The 22,790-nt window shown below is 35.4% G+C and overlaps 1 protein-coding gene across 1 annotated transcript; it reads right to left on the bottom strand.

Moving 5' to 3' along the window:
• Positions 1 to 2,609: 2,609 nt before the first annotated feature.
• atp6v0cb (ATPase H+ transporting V0 subunit cb) lies at positions 2,610 to 20,076 on the bottom strand. Its single transcript, NM_205554.1, has 3 exons — positions 19,830 to 20,076; positions 6,100 to 6,283; positions 2,610 to 3,929 (listed from the first exon to the last, which is right to left on the bottom strand). Exons 1-3 carry the CDS (start codon positions 19,900 to 19,902, stop codon positions 3,725 to 3,727), a joined length of 462 nt encoding a protein of 153 aa, NP_991117.1. The 5' UTR covers positions 19,903 to 20,076; the 3' UTR covers positions 2,610 to 3,724.
• Between the last annotated feature and the right edge of the window lie 2,714 nt (positions 20,077 to 22,790).

Here is a 22,790-nt window from a genome sequence, read left to right as displayed (position 1 = left end):
TATATGCAAAAATGTCTGTAAAATGTTGAAACATTACTATAGTAGTACAGTTTTGAATCATGAAGTGTATCATACTGTATACATAATAGTATTTAAAACACTTAATGCTACACCATACTGTAACATTAACTATAGAGAGCTGATATACTGTGATATACCTTAGATTTTACTAATACGCCCTATAGTTGTTGAAAACTAGAATATTGGGTCAGTTTTATATTACTATAGTTGTATTACAACTGTAGAATCGCCACAACAGATCAATTCAAGTAATTTACCGCAGTATGGTTAAAAAAAAGACTCATTTTACTATATATTCACTATAGTAATTTTAATATGGGCCAATAAGAAAATGCAGCAACTTACATCTTGTTTAGTAAAAAATGCCTTCATGATGACGATGATTTTTGGTGTTGTTTCACTACCGTAAGCGACGCAGTGCATTCTGGGTGTTTGGGTCAAGGTGAGCCCGATTCCCACTGGGAATAAACTCATCAATAAACTAAGAGCTCGTACTACAGGAGATAAAGAAAATCATACATGGGGATGTTTTCTTTCAGCAGTTCGCTGATGCGCTCTCAGTTACGGATAAACTCGTTCGTCCGGATTCGCCGCCTCTTCGTCTGTGCTCGGCTTTACAGTGGGAGACTGAATGTTATGGAATCCCTATTATTAGCTTTTTAGACACACACAACAAGCATTTATAAAGGAATATACACGTTTGTCCATTTCATTGAGTGTTTGTGTGGTGTTTTTCAAAATATAGTACTATAAGACGGTCGTTGTTTTTGTAGCAATTTCCACAGGTTTAAATTAACCGCTCCTGTACGTCCACAAACATGGCCGACCGCAACTTGCCATAACGTAGATAACGAAATTTTATTAGGCACCGTGGTTTAGCGTTCACAACATATTTGTAAACGAAACTAAGAACTTTAAATATTTTAGAAATGTCACAATAACAATAGTCTGTTATGTTATAACCTGTTGGTCAGTCAGTTTTCAAGATTCCTAGCTTGAAAGTAACTTTAGTTACACAGCGGTCTCGTTCACAAACCGCGTTTACTCATGAACCTCTATCTGTACAAACGAACAGCAAACATTACCTCAGTTGGACTTCTGAAACGGCATTTAGACATCTTTTTTTACGTTTTAAAAGTTATTTTATTAAGTATTACTAGTTTTGTTCGGTGATATCGCACTTAACTGGATTATCTTGTCTGAGGTCTGGACCAGTCGAAAACACAACTGAAAAATAAGCGGAAAGCCCTTATATGGATATTACGTGGGCGTGTCCTGTGCAAATTATAAATCGCTCGTTCAGATTTAGTAATTAAATTTCCTTAAATAAACAGTTTACCTAACAATTAAAATTTGCAGTTCATTTACTTACCTTAAGGACATTTAAGATTAATCAGACATTTATGGTCAGTTTTAAGACTCTTTTAGCTGAAATGACAGAGCAATGGGGTTCTCATTCACTAAGCAATGAACATAAGTTACGTGAAATCTCGGCAAATGAACAGTACGCAAACATTACATACCTCGGATAGACTTCTGGAATGGCATTTAGACATCTTTTTTACATTTTAAAACTTTTTTTGTTTAGAATTACTAGTTTTTTTTCGATGATATCACCTTTTACTGGATTATCTCGTCTGGACCAGTCGAAAACACAACTGACGAAAAATCCTTATATGGACTTTACTTGGGCGTGTCCTATGCAAATGATTAAACCTCTTACACTGGGTCGCTTGTTCAGATTTTTAATAAAATTTCCTTGAATAATTCACTCAAAAAATTTAATTGGCTGTTAATTTACTTACCTTCAGGACATCCAAGATGAATCAGATCTTATTTTATATATATATATATATATATATATATATATATATATATATATATATATATATATAATTATTTTTTATTCTTCAACTGCACATGTTTGTTGAGTTTAGAACAGTTTTAGCTTAAAACCATCAGCTCTGGATTTGTGTTTTATTTTATTTGATTTGCCAGATATGTTTTTTTTCTCTTCTTTTGGGCCACAAATTTTTTTTTATTGTTTTTTTTTTTTTTTTAAACCAATTTACTAATGGTTCAACCATCACTTTAAATTCAATTAATTAATTAGAATGCTGTTTTTAAAAGATTTTGTTTTAGTATATTGCACTTAAAATCATTATGAAAACAATTTGTTTACTTTAAATAAATATATTTACTTCTATTTACTGCATACCTGTAACAGGATCTTGTTCACAAAGTAATAAGAAACCACATAGTTTTTAATAATAGGAACAAAAATCATCTAAAGGGCCAAAGTGAGAACCAACTAATAAAAAAAGGTAAATAAAAACAATAATTTGCATTTGTTGACATAACAATGGCGATAAATATATAAATAATCCACATAATCATTAATGAACAAGACCTAGTGTCATATTGTGAAAATGTATGCAATTTACAAGGCAAACAAGAGGTGAAACTGCTGCAGTAAATCCATTAGCGCTACTATAGTGAATTATCATCAAGGTGAAGCCTAAAAACCGTAGATACACACAGCTGAACACACTCACACGATAAAAATAAAAGCACCGGGAACACAAGCATATGGAAATGACACTTGTGAGACCCACCGAGGGGCACACGCACACCTTTAATACAACCAAACATCAGATTTACACAGGAAACAACCAGAAATACACACATCAAGCTGAAACACTCCCCAACAACTGCACAACCCCGGCCAGTGCAGGTCTATTCTTATATATATTTCTGCATATATATATATTAATGTTTATATAAATAACAATTCAAAGGATCTGAGGAGCTTCAAGTACATTTTCAATGAACAATATTATTCTCAATAAATAAAACCAGTGGAAAACAAAACAAAAATGGACAAACTCCATTCCACAGACAGCATTTCATCAGTGCGTTTTTCCACTTTTCACACAAACACTTCTTTGACACCAATGTGGAGATGTATTTTTAAAAAACTCCCAAAATCACGTGACAGGAAGAGACAGGACGCTGCTCATGCGTTTCCTCTCGAGCGTGACGGGAACGCGTGATTGGCTAACAGACTCGTAGGCGGGAGGGAACAAACAGAGAATGAGATCTATCACGTTATTATTATTATATATTTTTAGTGCTGGGCAAAAAATGAATCGTGATTATTAATCGCATCCGAAATAAACGTGACATCATTTAAGCGTGTGCGCTGTGTATATTTAATATGCATATATAAACACACACACATGCACGGATATATTAGAGAAAATGTTTGTTTATTTTGGATGTATTTAGATGATGTAAATGTAAATATCTATGCAACAAAATTGTCTTTATGTATGTTTGTGTGTGTCACTTATACATATAAATATATATAACACACACACACACACATATATTATGTCAAACCAATTATCCTAGATGCGATTAATGGCGATTAATCCCAGCGCTAATATATTTTTTTTCTTCACAGACACAGGACAAAATCACTATATACCGCATTTACAAGAAATCAAAACTATCAAACTGGGACGACTGTACACTTTCAGAGATATCACCAAACGCAAAGCCTGTATTAATGCGCAGGATTTTTTCCCCACTTCTCAATTTATCTAATTTTAACTTTAGTTTAAGGTATTATTATTATTATATTTCGTTATTTTTGTTGTTGTTGTTGATGGTCCGGCAGCGGCGCATGCTGACTGCAGGTTTATTTGGTTGAGAGGATTAGGGCTACGATGAGGCCGTAGAGACCCAGGACTTCAGCGAAGATCAGGATGAGGATCATGCCTACGAAGAGACGAGGCTGCTGGGCGGTGCCACGGACGCCTGCGTCGCCTACGATCCCGATGGCGAAACCGGCTGCCAGCCCGCTTAGACCCACGCTCAGGCCTGCGCCCAGATGTAGAAAACTCCTGACAAGCACAACAAACAAAAAGACATAAATTATTAATTATACAAAAAAGTCATTTTAAAAATATAATGATTATAATAATTATTAAAATAATAAATATCTATATAATAAATCGAGAATCATTAAATAAAAAAATAAATTTATATAAATTATTATATAATTAGTTATTATATAAAATAGAATTAAAAATAAAATGAATCATGAATCAATAAATAAACAAAGAAAAAATATATAATTATAATTTAAAATAAAAAATAATGAATCATTAAATAAACAAAGAAAAAAATGAACAGAATCAATAAACACAGAAAAAAATATAGTCATTATAATAATTATTAAAATAAAAATATCTAAAATGAACCATGAAATAAAGAAAAAGATTTGATATAAAAATTATTATATTTATTATATAAAGATATATTTAAACATCAAATGGAGAAAAAAAATTGATATAAATAATAAAATGATTGTAATAGTTAAAATGTTAAAAATGTAATAAAAAATAAAATGAATCATTAAATAAAAAAAGAAAAATAAATATAATTATAATAATTTAAAATAAAAAATAATGAATCATGAATCATTAAATAAACAAAGAAAAAAATGGATATTTATATAATACTTATATAAAATATAATTAAAAATAAAATGAATCCATAAACATACAGAAAAATATATATAATTATTATAATAATTATTAAAATAAAAATATATGATGAATCATGAAATAAAGAAAAAGATTTGATATAAAAATAAAATAATTATAATAGTTATTTAAAAATATCTAACATAATATGAATCATGAGTTATTAAATAAAAATATATATATTCAAAATAAATATGCAAAATGTAATGATACTTATTAAAATAAAATATCTATATAATGAATCATGAAATATTAAATAAGCAAATAAAGAAATGAATATAAAAAAACATTTATAATAGTTATTTAAAAATATAATTAAAATAAAGTGAATCATTAAACAAACAGAAAAAAATATTTAAAAATATATTTATTATAATAATTAGTAAGATAAAAAATATCTATCATGAATCATGAAACAAAGATTAAATATGATAAAAAAAATAAAAATGATAAGTTATTATACAATAATAAAATTAATCATGAATCATTTGACAACCAGACATAAATCATCAAATAAATCAACAAATGTCGATATTAAAAATAAAACAATTACAATAATTAATAACATACAAAATTATAATTAAAAACAAAATGAATCATTAAATAAACAAATTTTAAAAACAGAAAAAAATAATAATAAAATAGCCAGCATTAAAATTAAAATATATAATAAAAAAAAAGTAATAAACAAATGTATGGTAAAAAAATAATAAAATAATTATAATAAATATAATAAAAATATATAATAAAAATACAACAAATCACAAATTATTACAAGAACAAAAATGTATGCATGAAAAAATAACATTTTAAGTAAATTTTCAAATATAAAATTAAATGTTATATATTATGTTATATAGTGTTAATAATGCATTATATTAATATTTAAAAAATAATTTATTGCTAAATAAGATTCAATGGCTATTTTATGGCATATTTTCATGGGTTTAGGGTTGGGGTAGAGGTTGCTGCCAGAAAAGATACAGCTGTGGCTGGAAGTTAACAAGAATTATATATATTATTTATTAAACTACCCATTAAATTGTATTGTATTAATGTCTATCGCTACACCAACCTTCACAGTAATGTCAAATCAGCATTTATACAGAGTATTATTTATTAATTTACCCATTAATTTGTATTTTATTAATGTCTACTCAAACACCAATCCAAAACCCAATCATGACAGTAATGTAGTGTCACAAAAATTATGCTATATTGATGTATCAGCAGCTGAATCCCTCCTACACTTTACCCCCGCCACTCCAAATGCAGAAGCAAATGAGCAAAAGTTTCATTGAAGATACCAACAAACAAACTTGTTTATTCAGTGGATTAACTTGCTGGATTAATTATTCACTTTAAGAATAACAATGGGAGCTAGCAAAACAAACATTGCACATTTTGATTTCAAGTGAGATTTCCTTTACGTGTTTTACATATATTTGATCTCAGAGTTTAAATAACAAAAAGTTTAGTTGTGATTACTACAATAGCAGCAGCAGTGTTTGCGTGCGGGACTTACTTGTACAGAGTGATCTTGTCTGAAATGCTGTTAGCGATTAGCACAGCCACCACCAGCCCGTATATAGCTATGATTCCCGCCATGACCACAGGAATGATGGACTTCATGATCAGCTCCGGACGCATCACAGACATGGCGGCGATTCCGGTGCCGCTCTTCGCCGTGCCATACGCCGCGCCCAGTGCTGCACACAAACACACACAGGTTGCGTTACTCTTTCTGCATGTTTGCAATGGAAATATGAACGCCACATTATACGATTTCCCAATAAACACACACTCAAGCCTAATAGTTATAGATGACCTATTAGACTCCTTTTTACAAGATGTAAAATAAGTCTCTGATGTCTGTGTGTGTGACGTTTTACCTCAAAATACCACACAGATAATGTTTTATAACTCTCTGAAACTGACCCGTTTAGACTTTTTTCGAGTTTTCGTGACTGTCGCTTTAAATTCAAATGAGGCTGTTCTTTTTTTTAAAAGAGGGCGGAGCTACAAATGCATGTGTGTCAGCATAGTGGCAGATTCAAAATAGGAGAATTGTTATCTGTGTAAAAACCTGAAAATGAGTGCGTCTGTGTCTCAGAATGGACCAGTCTATAGAGACTCCTGTCGCTGTTCATTCTGCATCTAAAACTCCACTTTTATCCGACCCCCTAGTTTTTCACGATTTTATATAAAATATAATTTTAACACAAAATATTCACAAAAAATATAAATAATTTCTTAAATCATCCAATTCTAAACCATATAATCACATCACAATTAATTGTTTTACATGGCTTGCAGACATTGCATTACCTGCGCCCTCACGATCATTACATTACATGGATGTGGGGAGAATTGTTTTGCAGCATGTGCAGTAAGCAGATTCAGGTGCAGCGCTAGTGATTTACTAGGGGTGTCACGATTTTGATTTTTAATCGAAATTGATCGAAATTTATGCTCAATTTCGATTATCGAATCAAAAAATAGAATCGTCGATGCTGCCACGCCCCCATGTCACGTCAGCTTGGCTTGCCAAGCAGGAAAAAAATGCTTTTGAAGTGCTTGTTAAACTGCAGAAGCAGGAGACCCATCGACAGAACTTAAACCCTCTCCTCTTTCAATGAAGTCGCGGGTGTGTAAGCATTTTGGATTTCCAGTGAGTTATGTTGACAACGTTCGTGTTGTCGACAAAAAAAACACAGTTTTGCAAGCTCTGCTATGTACGTATTACGTACGGTTCTTCCGATAGACAACACAGGCATCGCGATCCTCCGCCCACCCCTGTTGCAAATCCGCTCGCGAAAAGTTCACACTCAGGCCCTGTTTACACTGTCTTTGTTTTTAAATGTTATTTTAGAACGACAATGATTTGACATCCACAGTGGCGTGTAGCATTTCTGAGCAGCCCTCCTTCCTCTCTACTTCTGAAAAAAATGCACATCACGTGACCACACAGACACAGACGCACACACAGCCATGCGCTCGAGACAGCAGGTCCAGGCAGTCAGAGGATCAGTAGACTGCTTCAATCTTTCACTCACTTGTACTTAGTCATTTTAGCGAACACCTCAGATACTGTTGGCTGGTTCCTGTTGGTTGTGCGTCTTTTTTTACCGTAGCCATTATAACGACACAGATCACTGCCTATTCACGAGTCCCGCAGAAAAAGTGATTGACAGGTGGTAATTATGTGTGTATCTTGCCTTTATTCATTTACTGTATGATTTTTTTAGGGGTAAAACAAAGACCACGCAGGTCAGGTAGTTTAAACGGTAGGCTACAAATAATTAATTGGTCATTAATTAATTAATTATTCATAATCAAATTGAATCGTGCCTTTAGAATCGAAAATGTAATCGAATCGAGGATTTGGAGGATCGTGACACCCTTATGATTTACATGTGAAGTCTATGCAAAGATGTGATTAGACATCCTGTAGCGCAGACCGAATGAATGATACGGCACGAATTGGGCGTTTTGTGCATTTCACATGCTGCAGACTGCAAAAGAAAGTTGGAGCAAACATCTAACAAGCGGAGCAATGGAACAGACAAAAAAAGCAAGCAGCTTACAATGATGGAGATTGGTTCAAGGATGACGGCTGCTGGACATGACTGAATTGAAGAACAATATTTGTGCTTAACATGCAGGGCTCGAAATTGCGACCGTTTTGGTCGCAAATGCATCCGAAATTTTATTTATCCGACCTCAAAATATATTTGGGAGCATTTGTGTGAGTGCATAAAATTGATGTCGTGCGACCAGTTTTCACAGCAAAATGTTCACCACATGTGCTGAATTAGGAGGCATTCACGCATTAAGCATCTTTGCACCTAAAAACGGCAAAAGCAGCACTCAGAAATGGTTTAAAACAGTTGACATGTCAACTTGCTGCAGTAAACAAAGCCTGCAATGCTTGCCCCGCCTTCAAGCTCTTCTTATTGGCCCACTGTGCTAGAACAGAACTCGAATGGATTGGTTAATATCAGCTGTCAATCACTCAGTTTAGATGACAGGGAGCTACAGCCACGAAAACGTAAAGATCTGGATACGAGAGAATGAAAACAACAGACAGATTTAGTTTTAGAAACCACCTAAAGTTACAAATAATGGCACATCTGATTAGTGATCTTGTAATGAATGTCAATCCAGCATTTACACTTTTTCGATGAGTGGATAAAAGACTTCCAGTGGTTAAAGTCCACTGTGAATATGACTGAAGCATTCACTGTAAGGCTGGTGGGACGGAGTTTTCAGGTTTGCCACTGAATCTACAAATTTTAAGCACGAGATGTTCTAACGATATTTAATCCTTCATTTAATCGTCACGATGCTGTCAGTTGTGCGACTGATACTGCATTCACCATTGCTAAAGAGCATGCATTCACTGAGATGAAACTAATATTGCTGCTCATGAAAAGACCGTTATATATTAAGATGACATATGCAAATAATAAGTTATATGTCATTATCACCTGTGCAATATCAGACAGCACCCGTGAGAATAGCACAGTTATTATTGTTAATTCAGTTCATCTCATTTACGTCAAGCAGTGTGTGCAGGGCCGGTGAGCGCATGCAGATTTTTTTGTTTGTTAGTTGATTTGTTGATTTCAAATGCAATAAATCTGTTAATATAAAATGTGTAGTAACGGTGCTCATAACTTTTGGTGGACGCAACTAAATTTTGTCTGGTGATCCTAAATTTTTAAAGTTAAGAGCACCGGTGCTATAAAAAAAAAGGTTAATTTCGAGCCCTGGCATGTATGGCTGATAGCCTATTATGATGTGTGTCAACTTGATAAATGATTTCGCTTAACTCTTTCCCTGGCGTTGACAAGAGAAAACGTTTCCATTGACAAGTTTTATGACAATCTGTGTTTTAGATAGGGTAGGGGAAGCCCTAACACATGTCTTGAGTGAAGTACATGATGTCACAGGAAAATCTGGGAAAGAGAAAGTACCAATCTTCAACCTACATCCTTCCTTTGGCTTAATCTCTACCATTTTAGATCTGTTTTAGATCTTGTCTTTACAAGAGACTAAAATAAAGAAGATCTATTTTTATGATTTCTGTCTTTGTCATTGTGTGGGATTGCACACCTAAGATAGTAGGCTACCTAATATGGTAAAAAAGATTTTAAAAATCATGAAAAATCAGGGGTCTGATTTATAATCCCATAAGTCACTGACATTATCTTAAGCAGAATAAAACTCTAATGGCGAACGGCTGCTTCTCACTCAGGGCTGTATATGCTAATGAAAGAGAGATGGTCACTAGTGGGTGGGGCTTTCCCCCTCTGATGACACGTACAAAGAGAGAATGTCAATCAAAGTGTTTCTGCAGACGGACTCTATCAAGTGTGATTATTGAAAAATTTAATTAATACATTTTTACCATTAGAAGCTGCTTATTTTTACACACTATTGCCGCACAACTGTGCTTAACCCTCTTATAAAAATGCATAATAGGTCCCCCTTAAATCTATACACTGGTCAGTTCATTAACAACATCATAGAGACTTAAATGATGCAGAATTATGTGGATATTTTGGATTTATATGTGAATGCAGCTTGTGTTTTGTGGGTGAAGTGTGAGTGAGCTGCAGTTTTACACTTCTCAAGACTGAGCGCCTGTGAAAATCCCACTAAACCCACTGTCGCTAGGGTGTTTTCAGAGCACTGCCGATTGGTTGCTACTGCATTTCCGTGCCATTTCTGCAAGGTTTTGAGGTGTTTGCTTATTGCATCACCCACTTTATCATGCACAATGATGACGATCATTAACTGAAAGTCTCACATTTGTCCTTTTCAACAAATTCACAGCCGAAGACGAAGTTTTAATTATCATTTAATGTTTTCTTAGTGATGTTTAACAGAGCAAGGACATTTTTTTCACAGAATTTCATATTATATTTTTCTTTTCTAACCTTCTTATTTCTTTCAGTTTGGCTGGAATACAAATCGTCACCTTAGAATTATAAGGTTCTCTCTGACATTTAGTTATTGACATATTCTTATTAAATGACAACATATTTACATTATGGGATGTTTTTTTATAAGTTGTTTACATTTTAAGACTTTTTATTTAAAACACGAAAGTTAAACACATACTGTCTGCTATGAAATGCAAAAACTTTGAAGCTCAATATCTTAAAATCATTCAGAACTCGGAGAGAACCTTATAATTCCAAGGTGACGAAATGTAAAAACAGCTAAGGTCACTGTTATTACCCACCGTTAAGTAAATATTATTTATTCATTAGCTACAGCAGTGGTAGGGAACTTATGGCTCGCGAGCCACATCTGGCTCTTTGACCAAATATACATGGCTGTCTAGCTCTCTTCAATAATAATTTATAACAGTTTTAAAAAATTATAACCGTCACTAGAAATCAGTTTCAGACTGAAATCACATTTATAAATCCTTTTTAATTGTAAATTTTTAGAGCAAAATTAATAAGAACTCAGTTAACAATAAAAGGACGATTCAACCAATCTGCAAACGCACTATGGATAAACTTGAATTGCGACACCAATAAAGAGCGAACATTTTAATAGTAATCTTCTCATGTATGTAAATTCAGACAACATCCATGAGTGGTGATGGCGAAAACATAGAAAAACATTCAATAAATTGTCCTTTTTTTTAATTCATGGTCTTGCTCAACATGTGATGCTTCATATTTGTTTATTTTTGAGTTGTGCATAGACATAAATAAAGTTTTTGTTTAAACCTCTTATAATTATAGTAGTAATCTATCGTCTTGACCATGTCTACATGCCTCAATGCATTGATTTGCTGCCATGCAATAGGCTGATTACAAATTTGCGGTAAGGAGTTGCAAAGGTGTACCTAATAAAGTGGCCGGTTACTCTTAAAAAAAAAAAAAATTTCATAAATGGCTCTTTGCTGAAAAAAGGTTCCTGACCCCTGGGCTACAGAATAAACCACTGCTTTCCAATGACGTGCCTAGTTAAGCCTTTAAACTGCACTTTAAGCTGAAAAATCGTGCAAAAGAACCTGTAAAGTGTATTGTCCGGTCATCATGGCAAATACAAACAAAAATAGGTATTATAAATTAGTTATTAAAACTAATATGTTGGAAGATGTGCTGAAAAAAAAATTCTCTCGACATTAAAAACCTTGGAAATATTTGAAAAAATATTTTAAAAACTCACAGGAGGGTTAATAATGTTGTCTTCAACTTTTGTTTTACATGTTAAATTGCATTGAATTTCAACAAGTATAAAACATTATTTATATTTAATAAGTAGAAATGCAACTAATTATTATTTTGATCATCTATGAATTTTACAATTACCAGAATTCTTGGAAAGAATGACTGCAATTTCTAACAATTTTGGCAACAAAGGGTAGACTTATATTATATATGTACATGTGTGTGTGTGTGTGTGTGTGTGTGTATATATATATATGTGAACAGTTATTATTTCAACAGTTAATCAGTAGGCTTTAATGCAGGGATGCCCAAACTAGGGACCGCCATCCCATCTGAGAGGGTGCTCGCTGCAGAGCCATTTGAGGAGAGCTGAGCTCCAGTGAGGGGGAGCATGAGCTGTCACTCCTCCTCCTGTAAGCTGTTTTAATGCATACACCAACCCCACCCCTAACCCTACCCCCAAAGACATCACTCATAGAAGAAGTGCAAAAAAGGTGGAGCTCAAGCTTAAGCTCCCCCTCGCTGGAGCTCAGCTCTTCTCAAATGGCTCTGCAGCGAGCACCACTTGTCCCATCTGGGAAGTGAGGAATAATGATGGGCATGGTTTAGAGATTGTCATTTTTAAATCTGATGTAACCTTGTTTTTTTTTTGTTTCAGTGTTTAAATCTAAATTAAATGTGTCGATTAAATGGCGTAAATTACTCAGATTCAGTTTAAATGTACATACTGTCACCCAACAGACAGAGGACAAATCAAAGCAAAAGCAGATTCTGCTCGACTAGTGTACTCATCATTGAACTCCTTTGTGTTTAAATTGTGATTGTTTATGTGTTTATTGCATTAAGTTATTATTTTAAATGTTATACTGCATCAGTTAATATTGTTTAAAGTAATGTTTTCTATTTACGTTTACGTCTTATGAAATAAATGAGGAAATCATATGGCAACTTTAATGTAATATACTGTAGCTTGGTATATTTACCTTTGGCCCACGGCTCTTAATTATATTTGGCTTTTGGCCCTTTATATGAAAAGGTCTGGGCAACCCCTGGCTTTAATGGAACATCTCCTTTCCCAACATTGGAGCTAATTTCTTATTGTATATATTTCACAATTTATTGATCGTACTGTATCACTGAAAAAAGTGTTGCATGCAAAACTGTTGCAAACGATTTATTTGTGTTGAATTTAAACAAACAAATTAAGTTTACTAATGTTCAACTTAATTTGTTTGTTTAAATTCAGCCCAAATAAATTGTTTACAACCACTTAACATAAAAAAAATTGAGTAAATCCAAGAAATCATCTTTGAATATTTTTTTTCAGTGTATAAATCCCCTTCTATTTGCCATTTGTTATTATTCTGTGATCTAATTCAGAGTTTCCCAACCCTGTTCCTGAAGGCACACCATATACAGTACGCATTTTCAACCTCTCCCTAATCAAACACACCTGAATTAACTCATCAGAACATTAGAAAAGACTCCAAAACCTGAAACATATGGGTCAGATATGGGAGACATCCAAAATACGTGCTATTGGTGTGCCTCCAGGAACAGACTTGGGAAACACTGGTCCAATTCAATCTCAATATATGTTCATTCAATGCCATTTAATTTGAATATCAGGTACAGTACATACAATACAAGTCTATAATCTCTAAAACCAACACCATCAACTATGCATATTACCTTCATATAATAAACATTTAAAGCTAAAATTAACAATTACCAAAATTATCAACGATAACACATAAGATCTGACATAAATTTGAAACAAAATGCTCCTCTTTTTTTATTATTACTCAGTATGTCTCAAATGATATTGACAATAGAAATGCACCTTGGATTTGAACATAGTAATTCATCAAATTAAAGAAACTGAAACTGGCAATATATACAGAGTGTTGATCATGTGTGGTTATAAGTGTTATCTCAGTAGACCCACACACACACTCACTGCTGCACATTACAGCCTGTTCATCCAGGAATCTTAGTCTAATCTTCATTTCCGGGATTAAATGGTAACTCTACTGGAAATACCAGCAGCTTTAACCACGATTACAACTACTACCAGAAGACAGTCACTCAAACTAGCCAATAACAGTGTGTGTGTGTGTGTGCGTGACAGATGGGCCCGTGTGATGAAGAGCAGAATCAATCCTTGAGCGTGCAGATGGACACTGTCCAAACACACACACTACTGAGTGATGACCAGCTCTACCTGCTCTGAAAACAGCACACACACACACACTCACAGTAAAGCCAGCTATACTGTCGGATAATGAATGAATGATGTCCATGTTTACAGAGCAGGACTGTAACAAGAGCATTCATGATGAGGCAGCTAAAATCATTATTTCTTTATAGTTCAATAAAAAACAGAAGCTTATAAGCTTGACGAATTTTATAGTTGAATTTAACAACACATTTTACAGGGTTTTTTGAAGCACTAAACGGTTCTTGGAGCTTTGTATGAATTCAGTTGAACCGCTGTTTTGACAATTCACCTATTTGCTTTCAGGACTTTAAATATGTTTGTGATCCTTGCTGTTTATGGAGGGCCAGAGAGCTCTCTGATTTCATCTAAAAATATTCATTTGTGTTCCAAACATGAAAGAAGCTCTTGGGGTTTTGTAATGACATGATGGTGAATAATTAATAACAGTGGTTTAATTATGGGGTGAACTAACCGCTTAAGCAATACTTATCCAGACTCAAAAATGTGCAACCCACACAAAGAGAATCTTAGATTTTAAATCTGCCAAGAAATTTTGAGCATGATTAAAAATCTCAAAAATAATTTTATATTAGCTGATTATAATATTCCAGTCTATTAAAGTCAGCATGAAATGAAAATTAAGCAAATGAAGACATTTTTTCCTTATCCTTACGTACATCCAGATGGAATGGTTTCTGAATTGAGAATAAAATGTAGGGCGTTGCATGATTTATTCTTTTGGAAATCCACTGGACTTTTGGAAGATGGGCATTGCTAAAAAATGGAGGAAGATTTGAATGGCAGTTTCTACTGAGTTATGCAGGATTACTACTACTTAATTGAGACAGGGACTGATAGCACCAACCTAAATGACTGACAGCAACAGTGAAGAACTGATAACCCACCTTAATGAATAGACAGTACTGTACTAAAGGACTGATAGTCCCGCCCTAAAGGATTGATAACCCCTTCCTTAAAAATTGATAACCCCACCCTAAAAACCAAATAGCTTCAAACTAAATGCCTTTTAACCCTGCCCTTAAGGGATGAGACCCCACCCTCAAGAATTGTTAACCCCCCCCCCCCAAAAGACTGATAGCCCCACACAAAAGGATTGAAAACCCTGCCCTAAAGGACTGATAACCTTGCGCCAACGGACTGATAGACCCACCCTAAGGAACTGATAGCTCTTCCCTAAAGGACTAATAGCCCCGCCCTAAGGAACTGATAGCTCCTTCCTAAAGGGCCGATAGCCCTGCCCTAGAGAACTGATAGCTACTCCCTAAAGGACTGATAACTCCTTCCTAAATGACTGATAACCCCACTCTAAAAGACAATAACCCTGCCCTAAACGACTGATAACCCCGCCCAAAAAGACTAATCACCTCAAACTGAAGGATGGATAGCTCCACCCTTAAGGACTGAGACCCTGCCCTAAATTCTTGATTACCTCACCCAAAAAGACTGATAGCTCCACCCTAAAGGATTGACAGCTCCTCTTTAAAGGACTGATAATCCTGCCCTAAATGACTGATACCCCCCCCCCCCCCCAAAAGGACTAATCGCCTCAAACTAATGGAATGATAGCTCCACCCTAAAGGACTGATAGCAACGCCCTAAAGGACTGATAGCTCCACCCTAAAAGACTGATAGCTACGTCCTAAGGATTGATAGCTCCTCCTTAAAGGACTGATAATCCTGCCCTAAATGACTGATAACCCCCCCCCAAAAGGACTAATCGCCTCAAACTAATGGATTGATAGCTCCACCCTAAAGGACTGATAGCAACGCCCTAAAGGACTGATAGCTACGCCCTTAAGGACTGATAGCTCCACCCTAAAAGACTGATAGCTACGTCCTAAGGATTGATAGCTCCTCCTTAAAGGACTGATAATCCCGCCCAAAAGGAGTAATTGCCTCAAACTAAAGGATTGATAGCTCCACCCTAAAGGACTAATAACCCTGCCCTATGACTAAAACCCCGCCCAAAGGGACTAATCGCCTCAAACTAATGGATTGATGGCTGCACCCTAAAGGACTGATAGCTCCTCCCTAAAGGACTGATAACTCCTCCCTAAAGGACTGACAACTCCTCCCTAAAGAACTGATAGCTCCTCCCTAAAGAACTGTTAACTCCTCCCTAAAGAACTGATAGCTTCTCCTTAAAGAACTGATAGCTCCTCCCTAAAGAACTGTTAGCTCCCCCCTAAAGGACTGATAGCTCCTCCCTAAAGAACTGATAGCTCCTTCCTAAAGAACTGTTAGCTCCCCCCTAAAGGACTGATAGCTCCTCCCTAAATGACTGATAACTCCTCCCTAAAGAACTGATAACTCCTCCCTAAAGGACTGATAGCTCCTCCTTAAAGGACTGATAGCTCCTCCCTAAAGGACTGATAACTCCTCCCTAAAGGACTGATAACTCCTCCCTAAAAAACTGATAACTCCTCCCTAAAGGACTGATAGCTCCTCCTTAAAGGACTGATAGCTCCTCCCTAAAGGACTGATAACTCCTCCCTAAAGGACTGATAGCTCCTCCTTAAAGGACTGATAACTCCTCCCTAAAGGACTGATAACTCCTCCCTAAAGGACTGATAGCTCCTCCTTAAAGGACTGATAACTCCTCCCTAAAGGACTGATAACTCCTCCCTAAAGGACTGATAGCTCCTCCCTAAAGGACTGATAGCTCCTCCCTAAAGACATTGATTTGACAGGAAGTGAAGTAAAGTTGTTTCGATGGAGGATGGAAGGTAGTGTTTAAGGAATCTGAGGGCAAGTTAATATTTACAAAATAACGAAGTTCACAGATACATTTCTCATAAACAAGCAGTACTTTATACATATTAAAATGAGAAAAGTACATTTTGATTTCCTGATGAATTCAAGGACTAACCTGTACAGACAGCTGACCTCAAGCCTATACTAGCAAGCACTGTGTTCTGCTATATAACCTGCTTCGCTAAACATGTTCATTCATATGGTACACGCATCCTAAGAGACTTACAAATGAGAGTACGCAGACTGAGCCGAGCCGTGATGCCAAGTCAGGAGAGATGTGTCAGATGAAAGACCGCAACATTTCTAATTAGCTTCAGCTCTTCACAGTCCCATCACAAATAATGCATGTTCATCACGCCGGTTAGTCACAACACTCATCAAATGACTTATTCCGCAAGTAAATATCGTAGTGTAGATCAGATCCAATGACAGACAATTGATAGTGTTCAATGTGGAAACCAGGAAGATCAGTTTAGATAAAACACAACCATTCCTTCTGACTGACTGTATATGGATCGATATCTTGTTTGTTGGACACCAGGAAATAAAGCAATGTTTTGGTTTCCGCTCTACATTTGTGGATACAGTAGTAATGCATCCATTACTGAACGGGTCATGCACTATAAATGCACTTTTAAGTGTATCTCTGAGCTATGAAAAACAACAGCATGCTTTAAAACAGCCAAACATGACCCTGTTCTTCTGTAGTTGCATAAAAAAAGTGCAAAGACATTGAAAATTTTAGCTTTACAACGTAAATACAAAAGGACGTACAATCAAAGACTATAGAATACACAAGACGTTTCACTCATATAGTTTTGAATAGGGGAAAGTGTAACGGTCAATATGGCGAATGAAGCCCCGCCTTCAAGTACAGGAGCCAATCAGTGATCGCTATAGACTGAAGAATCACCGGGGCTTGGTGACCAGCCAGACGTGAGTTTCTGAGGATATTGTGTGATTTGAACGTTTAGAAATGAAACTAAAGAGACAGTTGTTGTTTAATTTTATTGGTGATTGCAAATATGAAATGTAATCGTAAGCTTGGCAAGCAATTTTGGAGAATTTGATGTTACCCCATTCAAACAGAACACCGCCAAGTGAATTGACTTGCCTTAAAGGGACTTTGGTACAATGCATGGTCAAAAGGAGAGGCTAAATGAAGGCCTGTTTGCACTAACAAAATTAAATATGTTAAAAGAAAAATGTAATGTAGCAATCCACAGCATGATTATAACAATAAAAGCACAAATCAAATATACTGATACAGTAGTTCTCCTGCTGACGAATGATAAAAATATTGACAACCAATCAGAATTTTACTTTAAATTACTTCAAATTTAAGTAACAGATGCTACATTTAATTTCAGCATTATAGTCTGTCGGTTTGGACGATAATATTGTTATTTACTATTGCGATAATATTGGTATTTGTTATTTAATATATATACTCTGTATATAATCTTCTACATCCAAACAGGACCCAGAATGAATATGAATATTAATTTTAGATGTAAGTACAACACAATTTTGATTCTGTGTTTATTTTTAAGTGAGCATCCGACAGCTTTATACAGCTTTATAGACAGCTTTTATGCTAAAGTCAATCCAAAATCGACCTTAGCTTCTTCTTCTTCTTCTCTACACTTCACTCTCAGGTTCAGTGGCTAAACTAAAACCTGGAAGCACAGCAGAAAATCCTCTTCTTTCAATCACAAAAAGACACACTGCTGTTTTCCAGGCCCTCACTGCTGTGTTCATTAAGAAAGCTGCTCAATCTTAAATGAAATACACGGACAAAATGTCCTGGCGGAGCATTTGCTGACCTCTATTATTAAAAAGAAGCACTTTCTTCAGTCGCCACTGTGAGTATTTTAAACACACATAGCAGCTGCTGTAAGAGTTTGTTTGCATTATCAAATAGATTATAGGGCGATAACAAGAGCAAACAGGCCTGAAGTATGGTCTGAGAATCAACAGCATGATGCCTCGTGCTGGAAATAAAAACAGATGCATTTGATTTGATGATCTCCCTCGCTACTGTAATTTGCACGTACACGTCTGCTCATCTCAGCATTGCACTATTCCTGACATATCCTGATAATTGAAATGCATTTTAATGGGGTTATCAATTTAAAAATGTGATGCTTAAGTCTTATATTTTCTTTGATAAACCATACAGGTGCATTCTGCATATTATCACTCATCATGACGGGTTTTAATTATCTAAATATACCAAAAAGCTCACTTATTTGGGGGTTACCTAACAAAATAAAGCAAAGCATCATCAAATATGGCACTATTATTATAATTATCAAGTGCACTACAGACAGGCTGCACCTCATCCTGCTAATCCAATCAAACTTGAGTGATGATCAATACCTGTGAGGAAACAATCAGTTTAACCTTTGAAATAAAACCATTTTAACCTGCTAAATAATCCCCTGCCATGCAAAAAGGTGTAATCTCTAAATCTACCCAAACCAGGGAACAAATTTGATCCCATAGCTGGTTAAATCTGAGGCTGGTTTCTTTTATATTCTGCACCATTTGATAACATGTAAACGACTATATTCAATATATCACGAGCAAAATATGATTATTTGAAATATAGCACCAATTCTAATAAATTCAAGAACATATATTCGACATAAATATACATGGATTATGAGCATAAAGATGTCATTATGAAAAGAAATCTGTGAAATGTGTTATAATTATGCTAGGAATGTTTTTATTACAACATTTCATAAAATTAGAGATGAATAACGGAACCAGAACTGACAGGATTGGATTATAATAGTGCAGTCATCATTTCTGATGTCAAATATTAGGTTAATGATCCATAAATGCTTCTTTAATGATAGAAAATATACATAGATATATGCAAAATAAATAAATATATAAATAGCACCAATGACATTCAGATATCACGAATATCCTGGCAAACGTTGAGATATATGAGGATTAGACATGATAAATATAATTGCGTGCACACAAATTTAAGCATTTTAAATCAATTGTTAAAAACAAAATATATATTTAAAATAAAATGATTACCGCTGAAGACCATCGCTGCTGATGCGCCCATCACTGCGAAGAACGGCGAATATTCAGGGCTTCCCGACGACATTATTCCTCTAATTTCACCTCAAAACCCAGTAACACCGAACTTACACTGCTAGACACGAGCGAAGGCGTATATACTAACGGGTATTTGTCTATTAGGGTAAAGCTTTCGCTATGGACCAATGGTTTTAATAAACCCCGGTGAAATGATGGAAACTGCTCGTAACGGATCCTGTAGGATGAATCTGCGGTACAAAATGGCCGAAAACGTCACCTGACACACCGTGAAGAAAATCCCATCCGACTCCTGAAAGGGGGAGGAGATCGAGAAAAACAGGGATGCGCTGGTATACTGCTTCTATTCGAGTCATGGAACAAACATGACATGGATAAACATTGTAAAACAAATATAATGAAGCATTTACGTGCAATGCTAACAGTATTTCAGAGGGTATTTGATTTCGGGGCTCCCCCATTTGTAGCGAGTTTAGTGCGCTCCGCTGCGGGCTTTCCCTTTAATACTGGAGATGTTTAAACCCTTAGAATAAAACATCGTGCGTTTGTAATCTGGGTGTGAACATACTAGTTTCGTATTACTTTCATTTAAATCATTTAATCATGGTCTAAAAATCATTGCAGCACGTATATTCTACACCAGATGCACATATAACACTGTTTTCCTTCATAAATAATGTAAAATAATGGGAGAAATCGATGTGTTAAATATATTTTAAAGAGATTAGAAGGTTTTAAGCATTATGTAACTTATAATAAATTATTTCCTAGATATATTAAGAACGTGTGCACAAAAATATATCAACATGCGCCATTTATGCATAATATTAATACCGAATTGTATGTATAATACATTTATTTAATATTTTTCCATAGTGTCAGCATTTTAACATGAGGTACTGTTTGTAAGGGCGTACATGATTATACTATCACACTGCATTCGATGATATATCATTAAGAAAACTCATTTGGTCTTTCAAACGTTATCTAACGTATCTAATATAGGCCTCAGATGATCAACATCACATTATAATGTAGCTTCTTTATCATATAAGAGATATTATGTCAGCCACGCAGTAAAGTGTGATGCAGCGGATGAGGATTCCCGAGATGAAGGTCATTCTGACCAGTGACGTCAAGCGCAAGCCACGCCCACCGGCTCATGTCAGCAAGAATTTAAGAATATTCACAAAAAAATATGAATAAACATGAGATGAAGCCGGGTGGGGTGTTTATTAGATGGTTGGTTAATGCATATTTTATTCCCAGTCAGTAATGCATCAAATAAACAAAAGTGTATTTTTAATGCAAATAATTGTGAGTAATTATGCGGTGTTTATGTCAGCATGGTAGACATGGTTGTTCAGGACACACGAGGAGAGATCAATTAGTCTGGTCTCATTTAGCCAAAGGGAAAATCTGCATCATAAAGGTCAAATGACAGGCGCGCGTGTGATTGAGAATTTCTCAGAGATTTTAGTGCAGGGTATTGTTGTAAAGCTGACCTTACTGATTAATCTGAGAGCCTTTTTACTTTGTGTTCTTGGTCAACTTTTATTGTCTTCATTAATTTTCCTTCTGCTTAGTCCCTTTATTCATCAGGGGTCGCCACAGTGGAATGAACCGCCAACTTATCCAGCATGTTTTACACTGTGGATGCCCTTCCAGCCGCAACCCAGTACTGGGAAACCATAGGTTGTTTTGCGTTTCATAAAAAATGTATTATATTAAATTACAGTAATAGAACTATAGTTTTAATATGACGTTAATATTTAAGAGATGTATTAACAGGGATTTTTCTCAATTGAGTACACTGCAATAAATGCTTCTCTTACTTAGATATTTAGTGTAGTTTCTGGTCCAAATATCTAAAAATCCCTAAATCGAGCAGCATTTTCCTGACAAGGTTGGGTTTTAAGAAATAATATGTCAAAATTAAGTGAGTTTTTTCCTTACAGCATGCAAAAAAATTATGTTTTTCCATTTGACATACGATTATTTTGCTTACCCCACTGGCAGATTATTAAATCATTCAGAATTTAAATTATTTTTTAAAACAAGAAAATACTTTATGCTTGTGTAGAAAACGCTTCTCGATTTAATGATGTTTAGATATTGGCACATGAATCAATTTATGCATACACTCACCGGCCACTTTATTAGGTACACCTTACTAGTACCGGGTTGGACCCCCTTTTGCATTCAGAACTGCTTTAATCCTTTGTGGCAAGATTTAACAAGCTACTGGAAATATTCCTCAGAGATTTTGCTCCATATTAACATGATAGCATCATGCAGTTGCTGCAGATTTGTCGGCTGCACATTCATGATGCCAATCTCCCATTCAACCACATCCCAAAAGTGCTCTATTGGATTGAGCTCTGATGACTGTGGAGGCCATTTCAGTACAGTGAACTCGTTGTCATGTTCAAGAAACCAGTCTGAGATGATTTGCACTTTATAACATGGTGCGTTATCCTGCTGGAAGTAGCCATCAGGAGATGTGTACACTGTGGTCATAAAGGGATGGACATGGTCAGCAACAACATTAGGGTAGGCGTTGACACTATGCTTAATTGGTACTAATGGACCCAAAGTGTGCCAAGAAAATCTCCCCCACACCATTACACCACCACCACCAGCCTGAACCGATGATACAAGGCAGGATGGATCCATGCTTACATGTTGCTTACACCAAATTCTGACCCGACCATCTGAATGTGGCAGCAGAAATGGAGACTCATCAGAGCAGGCAACGTTTCTCCAATCTTCTATTGTCCAGTTTTGGTGAGTCTGTGTGAATTGTAGCCTCAGTTTCCTGTTCTTAGCTGACAGGAGTGGCACCCGATGTGGTCTTCTGCTGCTGTAGCCCATCCGCCTCAAGGTTGGACGTGTTGTGTGTTCAGAGATGCTCTTCTGCAGAGCTCGGTTGTAACG

The sequence above is a fragment of the Danio rerio genome, chromosome 24, assembly GCF_049306965.1.
Source record: "Danio rerio strain Tuebingen ecotype United States chromosome 24, GRCz12tu, whole genome shotgun sequence".
NCBI classification, from domain to species: Eukaryota; Metazoa; Chordata; class Actinopteri; order Cypriniformes; family Danionidae; genus Danio; species Danio rerio.
This window is presented reverse-complemented; position numbering and strand designations above follow the sequence as displayed.